Source organism: Hyperolius riggenbachi, chromosome 5 (assembly GCF_040937935.1).
Source record: "Hyperolius riggenbachi isolate aHypRig1 chromosome 5, aHypRig1.pri, whole genome shotgun sequence".
Lineage (NCBI taxonomy): Eukaryota > Metazoa > Chordata > Amphibia > Anura > Hyperoliidae > Hyperolius > Hyperolius riggenbachi.
Window position 1 is genome coordinate 142926348 of NC_090650.1, and position 13560 is coordinate 142939907.

The 13560-nt window shown below is 42.9% G+C and overlaps 1 protein-coding gene and 1 long non-coding RNA gene across 11 annotated transcripts in view; one reads left to right on the top strand and one right to left on the bottom strand.

Moving 5' to 3' along the window:
• Nucleotides 1-11315, top strand: part of LOC137518458 (uncharacterized) — a 49719-nt gene extending 38404 nt beyond the window's left edge. The window contains exon 3 of the long non-coding RNA XR_011020823.1: nt 11059-11315. This is a non-coding gene — a long non-coding RNA (uncharacterized lncRNA). The remainder of the gene's footprint in view (nt 1-11058) is intronic.
• Nucleotides 1-13560, bottom strand: part of CNTNAP2 (contactin associated protein 2) — a 2604396-nt gene that overhangs the window by 402180 nt on the left and 2188656 nt on the right. For all 10 annotated transcript variants that reach the window (XM_068236339.1, XM_068236338.1, XM_068236337.1 and 7 more), the window contains one exon: nt 3714-3870. In XM_068236339.1, coding sequence (XP_068092440.1) covers nt 3714-3870 — 157 coding nt within the window. The remainder of the gene's footprint in view (nt 1-3713; nt 3871-13560) is intronic.

The following is a 13560-nucleotide window of genomic DNA, read 5'->3' on the forward strand; positions in this document are numbered from 1 at the left end:
GTACAGTAAGTAAGTAGTAACAGTCAGGAAGTACAACTAGAAATTACAACTTAATCAGATTCAGTAATCAGTAGTAATCACAAGGAAATAGAGTGTGTGTACACTACAGACAGTGCACGCGCACACACACGCAGGAGCTAGCCTATGAACAGTGACTGAGTTAGTGTCCCTAGTACAGTAAGTAAGTAGTAACAGTCAGGAAGTACAACTAGAAATTACAATAATCAATAGTAATCACAAGGAAATAGAGTGTGTGTACACTACAGACCCGGCTGGAGGAAAATCGGAGCAGGTGCTACACGCTGCTGCTGCTGTGTCTCTGCAGCGTGAGTTGCAGATGCTCCTGCTGGGCGGCGCCCAAGGCGTCCACGGCCAGTGGCTATAGGAGGAATGTTAGCCACTGACGCTGCTGCTGCTGCGGAACTGTGCATGGTGGCGCGGCCGCGGCTTGCCACAATGCTGCTCCCTCTCCTCTTGATTCCCTTGCTGCCCTTCCCCTTGCCCAAACCGCGCTGGCTGCCACTTCCAGACATCTTAGATGTTTTGGGCGTAAACACAAAAGTTTTTTAAAAGGGCGGGTGAAAAGTGGGGTACTTTAATGGAGTGGGTTGGTGGGTGAGGTGACACTAATCACTAAGTGATTAGATCGCTAACTGATTAGTACAGTACAAATACAAAATACAATAATCGGTAATCAGTAAGTGTGAACAGTGAACAGTGAGTGTGTCACCTAGTACACTAACTAGAAATTACAATAATCAGTAGTAATCACAAGGAAATAGAGTGTGTGTACACTACAGACAGTGAGTGCACGCACGTGCACACACGCGCAGGAGTTAGCCTATGAACAGTGACTGAGTGAGTGTCCCTAGTACAGTAAGTAAGTAGTAACAGTCAGGAAGTACAACTAGAAATTACAACTTAATCAGATTCAGTAATCAGTAGTAATCACAAGGAAATAGAGTGTGTGTACACTACAGACAGTGAGTGCACGCACGCGCACACACGCGCAGGAGCTAGCCTATGAACAGTGACTGAGTGAGTGTCCCTAGTACAGTAAGTAAGTAGTAACAGTCAGGAAGTACAACTAGAAATTACAACTTAATCAGATTCAGTAATCAGTAGTAATCACAAGGAAATAGAGTGTGTGTACCCTACAGACAGTGCACGCGCACACACACGCAGGAGCTAGCCTATGAACAGTGACTGAGTGAGTGTCCCTAGTACAGTAAGTAAGTAGTAACAGTCAGGAAGTACAACTAGAAATTACAATAATCAGTAGTAATCACAAGGAAATAGAGTGTGTGTACACTACAGACAGTGAGTGCACGCACGCGCACACATGCGCAGGAGCTAGCCTATGAACAGTGACTGAGTGAGTGTCCCTAGTACAGTAAGTAAGTAGTAACAGTCAAGAAGTACAACTAGAAATTACAACTTAATCAGATTCAGTAATCAGTAGTAATCACAAGGAAATAGAGTGTGTGTACACTACAGACAGTGCACGCGCACACACACGCAGGAGCTAGCCTATAAACAGTGACTGAGTGAGTGTCCCTAGTACAGTAAGTAAGTTAATAATAATCAATAGTAATCACAAGGAAATAGAGTGTGTATACACTACAGACAGTGAGTGCACGCACGTGCACACACGCGCAGGAGCTAGCCTATGAACAGTGACTGAGTGAGTGTCCCTAGTACAGTAAGTAAGTAGTAACAGTCAGGAAGTACAACTAGAAATTACAACTTAATCAGATTCAGTAATCAGTAGTAATCACAAGGAAATAGAGTGTGTGTACACTACAGACAGTGCACGCGCACACACACGCAGGAGCTAGCCTATGAACAGTGACTGAGTGAGTGTCCCTAGTACAGTAAGTAAGTAGTAACAGTCAGGAAGTACAACTAGAAATTACAATAATCAATAGTAATCACAAGGAAATAGAGTGTGTGTACACTACAGACAGTGAGTGCACGCACACGCACACACGCGCAGGAGCTAGCCTATGAACAGTGACTGAGTGAGTGTCCCTAGTACAGTAAGTAAGTAGTAACAGTCAGGAAGTACAACTAGAAATTACAACTTAATCAGATTCAGTAATCAGTAGTAATCACAAGGAAATAGAGTGTGTGTACACTACAGACAGTGCACGCGCACACACACGCAGGAGCTAGCCTATGAACAGTGACTGAGTTAGTGTCCCTAGTACAGTAAGTAAGTAGTAACAGTCAGGAAGTACAACTAGAAATTACAATAATCAATAGTAATCACAAGGAAATAGAGTGTGTGTACACTACAGACAGTGAGTGCACGCACGCGCACACACGCGCAGGAGCTAGCCTATGAACAGTGACTGAGTGAGTGTCCCTAGTACAGTAAGTAAGTAGTAACAGTCAGGAAGTACAACTAGAAATTAAAATAATTAATCAGTAATCAGAAGGAAATAGAGTGTGTGTACACTACAGACAGTGCACGCACACACACACGGTCACACGCAGGAGCTATGAACAAACAGTGACAGTGAGTGTCCTAGTTAGTCCTAGTACAGTTATATAACTACAGTACAAAATACAATCGCTCAGTAGTACTAGTAAAGGACAGCAGAAATACTGGTATAGATGAGAAGAAATAAACTAACAGAGGACAGGAGAGAACAGCTGAGCTGCCCACACAGGCAGGCCCTGAGGCCTAAAGTTGTGTAAGCTTGCCTGCAGCAGCTGGCTCTCTAGTAACACACAAGCTACTAACTAAAATACAATGTCTATCTAACTAACAACAATATATGTGTATATAGGAGGTGTATGTGAGCAAAAGCTCTTGCTAAGCCAAAGCACAAAGGAGCAGATCTCTCTCTGTACAAAGTCAGGCAAGGACGGAAAAACCGAACATGGCGGCCGCTATTTATAGGGTAGGGGCTGGCCAGGGTCCCCCTCAGTGATTGGCTACCGTCAGAGGGCCTGGGAGCCCTCTGATTGGCTCTAAGGACATCAATCTGGGCTATGACGCTATTCGAGCTCGGTATTCGAGTTCGAATAGCGCTGTTAGCTCGAATAGCGCGAATAGTGAATGTGCTATTCGAGTTCACTCGAATAGCCCATTTGAATATCTCCAGCTATTCGGAGCTCGAATACCGAGCTCGAATAGCTGAAAAAGAGCTCGAATATTCGAGCTACTCGAATATTCGAGCTCTGCTGAGCACCACTGCTGCCAGGCAACTGGCATAGTTTACAAGGAAAGAAATATGGCAGCCTTCATATCACACTCATCTCGGGTTCCCTTTAAACACATTTCTTACCCTCAGTGCTGTTGTTCGGAAGGAAAGCTAAACAGAACCCCCCTTTTTTTTAACCAATAGCTTCTTATCTATCCAAAGTATGCAGTGAGTTTCCTCCAGGTAAAGAACGTGTCAACAACAAAACGTGCATTTATCATTTCCCTTGGCAGAGATAATATTCTCATAGTATATTTTATCTGCACACCTTTCTAAATGTGTATTCAGGTAGTGGGAAATCCATAGTGAACGTAATGAATTTTTATCAGCTTCCCAAGGAGAAAAAGAATGTGGAAAGATAAATGCTGTCATTCAAGAAAATTCTGCTGGGTGCAACATCATTTACATCAGTGTTCCGAACATCAGTAATGCTTAAGCAACTCTCGTCATGTAGCAAAGAACCCAAGTAATGGTTTAGTTAACATATATGTTATAACTCACCATTGCCTCTGGTCGGCATCGCAGTTACAGAAGAACCTGCTGTCTGTACAGTTCCTATCAATTCCACAAGAGCACTTCTGAATTCCAGGACCGGAATCTCCCCAGTAGTAGTGTTTTTCATTACCTTTACCAATCCACCATGTGTAAGGGTTTCCGTCTGTAAAATAAAAACAAAAAACAAACTTTGTGGTAAAAATCACCAACTTTAAGTTTATTTAGGTTGTTACAAATTTGTAGGTTAATGTAGGAGTAAGATCAGCATCAAACAATACTGAATCATCACATCTTATCAGTTACTGTGATATTAAACAAATTGAATAAATCTAAAAAAATAGCTTTGATATATCATAGTTGGCCATGTTAAAGGAGCACTATGGTGAAAATTATGCTTTCCCATTATCCCCAGCATCAGTTGTTTAATAAGGATAGCGTAATTTTCCCCATACTGCTTGTGTTAAAAAAATAGCTTCCAACACCAATTCTGCTCTTGGACACAGCTGACTTACTTCATTACATCAGCTCTTCCTGATGGGGTGGAAATGGGGGCTGGCTGTTATCTGCTCTCTTCTAACTGCTATCAGCCTTCTGTGTATCTGGTTTCTCACAGGTACAATGTAACTAAAGAAACAGGTTTTATTCCTGCCAACCTCACAATATTTAGAGCCTGTTTATTTAGTTACATGTGAGAAGTCTGCAGTGTGTGAGCTAAATAATAAATCAGCTGTGTGTGAGACGGAAGGACGACTGATAGCAGTTCCCCATTGCATCTCCCATCAGTAAGAGCTGATATAATGACGCAGGTCAGGTCAGCTGTGTACAAAAGCAGATTTGGTGTTAGGAACTATTTTTTTTAACACAAGCTCTATCGAGAAAATTATATATATACACATAAGACGGGAAACTCCAATCGGTTAGGGGTTCATCAAGCCTCCACGAATCATTCAGTCATCAAAAAAGTCCAAATGGAGCTCAACCCTTGGATGAATTATCCATTGCCCATATTTATTTTATTAATAGCAGTTATACAGCATATAAAAACAGCACAACATTTTGGGTCACCTGCAATTTGTCAAGTGCTTCAACTGAGGGTTGAGTTCCAAAAGTAAATTACCCAGTTTTACTAAAGGTCTTTCTCTACAAATGTGATTCCCCATAGCAAATCGCATGTCTACACGTATTGAAACAAGTGCCAGAGTGTGATTTGGAGATGCACGCTGGGCACAAAAGGAAACAGGCCCTTAGGTTAGTCATCTGATTATCTTAAAGAAAACCTGTAACTTTAAAAAGTTCCCCTGGGTGGTACTCACCTCGGTAGGGGGAAGCCTCCGGATCCTATCGAGGCTTCCCCTGTCCTGCTGTGTCCCACGGCGGTCTCACTGTTCTCCTCCAAATAGTGGGGATGTAAATATTTACCTTCCCAACTTCAGCGCAGGCGCAGTATCGGCTCTCCGCTTGGAGCTAGATGGAAATAGCCGATCACTGACGGTCCGCTCTACTGCGCAGGCGCAAGTCTCCTACGCCTGCATAGTAGAGTGGACCCAACAGAGATTGGCTATTTCCGCCTATCTCCATGCTGAGAGCAGCAACAGCACCCCCGCTGGAGCCAGGGAAGGTAAATATATCAAGTCTTGTCAAGCTTGTCGAGCCAGGATTGCGAGACCCTTTGGGGGAGCCAGTGCTGGATTGTCTGCAGCTACAGGGATGGGGAAGCCTCTTTGGGACGTTGAGGCTTCCTCCTCCTGAGGTAAGTACCCCCCAGGGGAGTTTTTTTTTGCTACTGAGTCTCTTTAAAGCAATGCTGCTTAGGGGGATTTAGGCCAGTCTAAATGCCTGTGTGATAGAAGCTGCCATTATTTCATTTACAAACTGTATACTAAATATTATTACAGTTTAAGGCTCGTTTCCATATGCCGCGCAGAAGCCATGTTTTCAGCACTGCTCTGCATTGCACTTGATTCCCCCGGGGACTGCGCTTTTGCGATCCCATTCATTATAATAAATGGGATCGCAAGTGCAAATGCCCCAAAATGCTTGCTACCATGCGCTGCGATTAAACACAGCGTATATATGGAAACATCAGAGAGTGCAGTCTATGCACTGCCTGATGTCCCTATGATCGTGTTTCCATAAGCGCGGCTTAAAGTGCACATTTGGAAACGAGCCTTAACCTCCTGAGCGATAATCCCAAGCTGAGCTCGGGGTATATCGCGCAGGAGGATTTCTCAGGCCCTGGTGGGCCGATTTGCATAATTTTTTTTTGTTACACGCAGCTAGCACTTTGCTAGCTGCGTGTAACTTCCGATCGCCTCCGCTCGCCGCCGATCCGCCACCGCTTGCTGTGCCGCGCAGCCCCCCCCTCCCCGACACCTTGCGCAGCCTGGCCAATCAGTGCCAGGCAGCGCTGAGGGGTGGATCGGGACTCCCTCTGACGTCACGACGTCCATGACCTTCGGTGACGTCATCCCGCCCCGTCGCCATGGCGACCGGGGAAGCCCAGCAGGAAATCCCGTTCTGAATGGGATTTCCTGCTTACTCTGATCGCCGAAGGCGATCGGAGTGGGTGGCGAGATGCCGCTGCGCTGCGGCTATCATGTAGCGAGCCCTTGGCTCGCTACATGATTTAAAAAATAAAAAAAATTTAAAAATAGTGCTGCGCCACCTCCTGGGCGATTTAATTGTATCGCCCAGAGGGTTACGGCACCTCACTCACAGCAGTGGAGAAAATGTGCTTCACTGTTTTCATATTACAACTGTTTTCATCCAAATCTTTTCTGATTAAGAGGTCCATTCCTTCAGAGAAGGTGTTGTGGCCACCCTTATCAAGGGTGGGGAAATCATGGTTGTGCACTGCTATAGAGTGTGTGTGTGTTATGGTGGCAACACTTGAATGATTCCTTGCATATGGGCATCATGATCATGAGGGGCACCACAGGGAATGGGGTTTGAGCACTGCGGTACCCATCAAATCTTTCCTCGGTGAACCCATGATTTGTAGTTAGGCCTGTGAGTTGCATAATGACAACCTCCATTAGCTATATTGAGATAGATTCTAGATTCTCCAGACTGAGAGTTAAAGTATATTTAGATCACTATGTAGTAAAAAGATTTTGCGTCAAACCTCCAGTTCTCCATCTTTCTGAGCTGGCTAATTTGCTAGATTGCCAAGAGATGCAAGTTCATGAAATTTTACGATAGCCTGTTTCATCATAATGACATAATATTGTAAGTGTCAGTTTTGTTGACTGACATTTAGTGACTGGAGGGAAGCAATCATCAGGTCTCCTCAAAAAAACCCTTCCTGGACCCATATGCAATGACCAGCTCCAGACCTGTCTCTAACCTTCCCTTTCTGGGTAAGCTAATTGAAAAAGCTGTATACTTCCAGCTAGAAGCCACCAAAATCCTAGAAAACAACAGTTTTGACCCATTCCAGTCTGGCTTCAGGGAACATCACAGCACTGAAACTGCCCTTATCCAAATATGCAACCACCTGCTCATGGCAAGAGACAGAGGAGAGTGATCCATCCTCATACTGCTAGACCTTTCTGCATCCATTGATACAGTTGACATGACATCTTGATAAGCAGGCTACAGGAATACTGCGGCATAGATGGCATAGTTCTTCAGTGCTTCAAATCCTTCTTGAGCAGCAGAACCCAAAAAGTGTCTATGGGGCCCTTTCTGTCCACCTCTGTACCACTTAAATATGGGGTGCCCCAGAGCCATGATGACACCCAACTATATCTTTCCTTCAAACCTGGTGTGACAGACCCAACTCCAACTATAAACTCCTGCTTAGGCGAACTACAGCAATGGATGAGTGACAACCGGCAAAAACTAAATGCAGACAAAACTGAAGTCCTCCTGATCTGAGGGCAGCGCATGACAACAAAACTTAACTTGCAGTCTTCACTACTGGGAATAGGAGGCACGGATCTACACAGCTCTGATCATGTGCGTAGCCTGGGAGATATAATTGATGGGGATTTAAACTTCAGAACTCACATCTCTGCTGTGGTGAAATCATCCTATTTTAACCTGAAGAACATCGCAAAAATCAAGCACCTCATCCCCCCAGAAGATCTACCACCCTTAGTTCATGCCTTCATTATATCCCGACTGGAGTACTGTTGCTCTCTACACTGGCCTTCCAAAAAAGAACTTGTACTGGCTAGAGCTGATACAGAATACTGCTGGCAGACTGTTAACCAACCAACCCCGTCACTGCCACATAATGCCAGTCCTTCACTCCCTTCACTAGCTACCTATAAAATGGAGGGTCCTATTCAAGATCGGCCTACTGAAATTTAAATCACAAAATAATCTGGGCCCTGGATACATGAAAGAAATGTTACAGCTGTGTAGCAATCCCTGCAATCTCAGATCCACAGGTTCTAATAATCTAGTCATACTCATACCCAGAGTCCACTTGGAAACTTTTGGTCCCAGAGCCCTCTGTCATGCAGCTCCTATGTTTTGGAACTCCTTGCCCCAGCAGATCAGGACAGCTCCATCCCTGGATGTGTTTAACCTCCTTGGCGGTAATCCCGAGCTGAGCTCGGGGTATGCCGCCGGAGGTCGCCGCTCAGGCCCTGCTGGGCCGATTTACGTTCTGAAAAAAGCAGCACACGCAGCCGGCACTTTGCCAGCCGCGTGTGCTGCCCGATCGCCGCCGCTCCGCGGCGATCCGCCGCGTGCAGCGGTGAAAGAGGGTCCCCCCAGCCGCCCGAGCCCAGCGCAGCCGGAACAAACAGTTCCGGCCGGCGCTAGGGGCTGGATCGGGCGGCTCTGACGTCAGGACGTCGACTGACGTCCATGACGTCACTCCGCTCGTCGCCATGGCGACGAGGAAAGCGAAACAAGATAGGCCGCTCATTGCGGCCTATCTTGTTACTTTTGATTGCCGGAGGCGATCGAAAGTACGCTTCCGGAGCGCCCTCTAGTGGGCTTTCATGCAGCCAACTTTCAGTTGGCTGCATGAAATATTTTTTTTTTAATTAAAAAAAAAACACATTGCAGCCCCCCTGGCAAAATAAATAAACCGCCAGGGAGGTTAAATCCAGACTTAAAACCCACCTGTTCAGCTTGGCATTTGCAGAAATATAACTTTTGTTGTGTGAATACTTCATCCTACTACCAACTACTGAATCTGAGATGCCTAAGCGCTTTGAGTCCTATGGGAGAAAAGCGCTATAGAAATGTTATTGTATTGTATTGTATTTCCCAGGAAGGAGGAGAGTTGTGGTGAACTGGTAAGAGGTACTGTTTGACACATCACAGCATACAGGATAAGGGAGGAGTATGAGATGGGAGTCATTTTCTTAAATACAAAGCTAAAACCAGGAGTCAGGTGGATCAAGATTCTCAGTCCTCCCACTTACTTGGATCCACTGGATCAGATGAAGCTGAGATGGAGGGAATTTTAGTTGACTTTCTACATTATAATGACAACCATATTTAAAATGGTCTTAAGGTACAAACACACATACAATTACCAGTGTCATATTATCAGTGTCATCCAGGATGCAGGACTCAATCCCTCAGGAGACAGATCATAGCCAAGTGCTGTACACTATTGGCTAGCAACACGTTTTGTTGCTATGGAGTGAGGAGGAGGAACAATGCGCAGCACACAATGGAGTGGAACGCATAAGGAGGTAAAACAATTCTCTTGGCCTGTGCTTGGCCAAGATGATCCAAATTTCTAGGTTATACATCAGATTGGATCAGGGTCACTATATACACCTGAGATTCTTGGCAGATCCGGTCTCCATCTAGCTGCCTAGGCTGTGAACCATTTACGGTGTACAAGGCTTAAAAGTAGGTATACCTCTTATGCAAACTACAAATAACTATATATATTAGTGGAAATAGCTGTCTATTTTTATTTTAAAAATAAACGTTTATTCATTAAAAGAAAATTAACAGGTATATGCACGGATTATAGCACTTCAATCAATGATTACAGCTGACCAACTAGTAGCGAAGAAATGTCTTAGCCTTTTTTTAAATGAATTCTTTGTATGTATTTTCCTGAGTGGCCTATTATGGGATGATTGTCCAGCATTTCTGTTCTTTGCCTCCAGCGGATTAGAGGTAGATGGTGAGCCAGCTATTGTATTTGAGCTATAGTTCAGGGTTTGGTAATCAGGCAGATGGTTTAGATGGGCTTTGTGAGAAGATGGTGACAGTATCAGTCATTCAAGTATTTGGCAGCCTGAAATCAGCTTTGTTACGTTGTATTATCTTATGTTCCAGTTCCACCTCATTTACATTTTTATTGTCTGGAAAAGAATATTTATGGTAACGTTATTATAAAATCTAAAGTATTACACTTTCTTCTTATTTGTTTAAATCAATTTTATATTTTAGAGCATTTTGCAGAAAGTCTTTATGTGCAAAACTGTGCAAATCAGGGATTACATATGACCATTAAAGCAGACCTTGCATTCTAAGAACTATAATTTGCCTTCTTCACTCTCCTAAATAAAATGAAATATGTGAAAACCTTTCCTGACTCCTGAGTTAAATTACTGGTGTAAAGAACTTGTCCTACACAATACACTACATGATCAACCTCAGCATGCGGTGCACATTGCTCTTATACAGCTCACATCCAGTGGTAATAATGATGTGATAAGTGATCTTATGGGCTCTGGCTAAACTTTGTGCCTTGGAAGTCTCATGAGATTTCAGAGGCTATGAGGGAAGTCTCATGAGAGCTCAGAGGCTATGAGGGAAGTCTCGTGAGATCTCAGATGGTATAGAGAAGGTTTAAGCAGGGACTCAATATCTGTCCTTGCCTTCTGAGTCTATTTAAAATGAATAGTCTCAGAATGCAAAAAATGTAGACTTCCGTTATTGCATGTAACTGCTGAGTTGAAATTTAATATTATTTATACCTAACATGGTCTAAAAAAAAGGTCTTAAACCTAGGTTCTTAAACACACACATTAACCACAAATGCATAAATGCACAGAGAAATGCTTATAAAATGCATGAAAAAGCATGACATTTTTACATGCTATTTTGATGGGAATTAAGTTTACTGAATAAACTATAACTCAAAATCACACACCGGGGATGGCCTGATGAAATTTAACTTTCCTGATGCATTTAAATAACTGGTCTATGCATCAAGAAGAACTAAGCATTGTTTCTTGCCTAATGCTATACTATCTGTACAACAATTTATGTTTATTGTTTTTAAAATAATTTTCTTAAAAAATAAATAGTAATAATCAGCATATCCCGCGGAATTGTGTTTTTACACCAAAGTAGTACCATTTTTATTACACTTCAATGGTAAAATTTTTTTTATCAAAAATGTTAATTCTGCTTCTAGATCGAGACAGCAGGGATGAACATGCGCTGGGTAGAAGATTGAGCTGGATGGACTCAGAGTATGTCTCAGAGTATGGACATCCCCCAAATCCACCAATCCCCTTTCAGGCTGAAGTTGCTGTAAACTCTCAACACAATGTGGTGCAGAAAAGCGTTACAGGCTCCAATACTTTGCGTAGTTTCAAATGCAAGATCCTGATCCTTCTGATCATCAAATAAATGTTTCTTTAATACTAATTTGTGAACAAATGTATTAATGTAACAATGTTTGGAACAGATCAAAGTGTTTAGTAGGGGATTAACTGAGACCTTGAGACAGAAAAAGTCTTCATTATTTGATTACTTATCAGGTAAATTCAAGACATTAATCACTGTTACTGTTTTTGATTTGTCTGTTTTATTCCTTCATTGACAGTTCAGCCATGTTCTTGTATTATTGCTGCTGTGACACTGTCATGACTTTGCAAAGCAATTAAATAGCACGTGCCACACATTCTTGGTCTTCCCTTGCTCATTAATCACTATTTATACCTACTGTTCCTTGCTTATCAACACGGTGCATATACAAAGCCTAAAGGCTTGTAATATAAATCTTTTTACAGATATCCTATTTAGTTGTACATGCTATTTTGTGTTGCAATTGTGGTGCCATGTCCATCTCAAAGTTGCAGTACATAAAATTAACAAATGTAAACTACATGCATTATGTAAATGCATAACCCTCTAATGAATTGTTTGGAAGTAATAAGTAGCCAGTATGTCCAGCTTATTGAGTCCTCTATTCTGTATCTTTTTCAGTGGTTTAGTTATAGTTTCCTTGAATCATTATACTGTTCGTTGTCAGTTCATTGTAACTATAATGACTGAATATTTTAATGGTATAGTTACAGACCTGCAGGGGAAACGTTATCTTATATTTTGGAGACCATCTGTATTATAAAAACAACAATTATATCCCAATGATCAATGTTGTTTTATAGTGCTAGACCTATTATTCAGCAATGTTTGTGCTATTTGCATGCATATTTAAACAGAATTACATTTTATAAAGTCCATCTGTTAGCTATTTATTACCTACAGTATGTAATTATTGTACCTGCCTTTGGCCCAAACTAGTTATCACCTATTTATAAAACATTATTCTTCTCATTTAATTGTGCTAGAAGCAGCCATTGTGCATGATAACATCATCTCCTGTTCAGAGTGCACTGCACATGCGATGGGGAAAAACAATTTGTTGCCAAGAAGCATCCTCTTACTGTATGCTTGCTTAGCAACCAGACGTTTATTATCACCGATACTATTATTTTATATTGGACCATCATCTTCCATGCTACTATACTGCTAGCTGAGGTTTCTGCTACTGAAGCTCAATATTAGGCACAAATATTTAGCTTTTTGGCAGAGCTTGTGTCTATGGGCCCGTTTCCGCGACATGTGGTGCGATGTGGCTACATAGACGCATTGCACCACGGCTGTACTGAAACCAATGCACGGCAACTTAACCACTTGAGGACCATAGTGATTAACCCCCCTAAAGACCAGGCCTTTTATAATGAAAATGGCCACTGCAGCTTTAAGGCCAAGCTGCAGGGCTGCACAACACAGCTCACAAGTGACCCCCCCCTTTTCCCCCCACAAACAGAGCTCTCTGTTGGTGGGGTCTGATCACCCCCAGGTAGGTTTGTTTGTTTACAAACAAACATTTTATGTGTCATTTTTTGAATACATTTTTGTTTTTTTCCCCTCTGCGCATTACTCTCCCACCCTCCCTCCCCCCGTCTGCTTATCACAGTGAAAAAATACATATATCCAGGCACATCGCCTCTAGTTAGGACATTATATAAGTTATTCAGGAAAGGGGGGTGCTGAAGGGGGTGTGGCTAGAAAACAGCAAAAAATCTATTGACCCCTCGCACTCACGCATGCAAATGTTCAAACAAATGCATTCAAGATTCACTCATCCAGGCACAACTGTTATCCCTACAGCTAAGTTAAAAGCCGGGGTCTTAGTTCACAGAAGAATGCATTCTTATGCTTAGTCACCTATACTGCGCAGAAGTACCCAGGTAAACATGTAAATCTGCCTTTCCTTAATAACTTATATAATGTCCTAACTAGAGGCGATGTGCCTGGATATATGTATTTTTTCTTTTTACTGACCCCTGTGGCTAGGGTCTAATTCAGTGCACTCCCTCCTTCCCCTGTATGTGTTTGTCAGCATGCACACAGCTTATGCTGGTGCATGTGCATGGTGCACATGGATACATTACGTTAGCTCCCTTGTGCGATTGGTAAGATGCACTATCAGTCCCAGGAGAGGACGTCAGGATGTGTGCTCCTAATCCATTGATAGGTTAGACGCAATGAATGTGTTTGCATGTCTGCACTATGCATGTTACAGGGCCAGAGTTAGGACACCTATGTTTACCTGGGTACTTCTGCGCAGTATAGGTGACTAAGCATAAGAATGCATTCTTCTGTGAACTAAGACCCCGGCTTT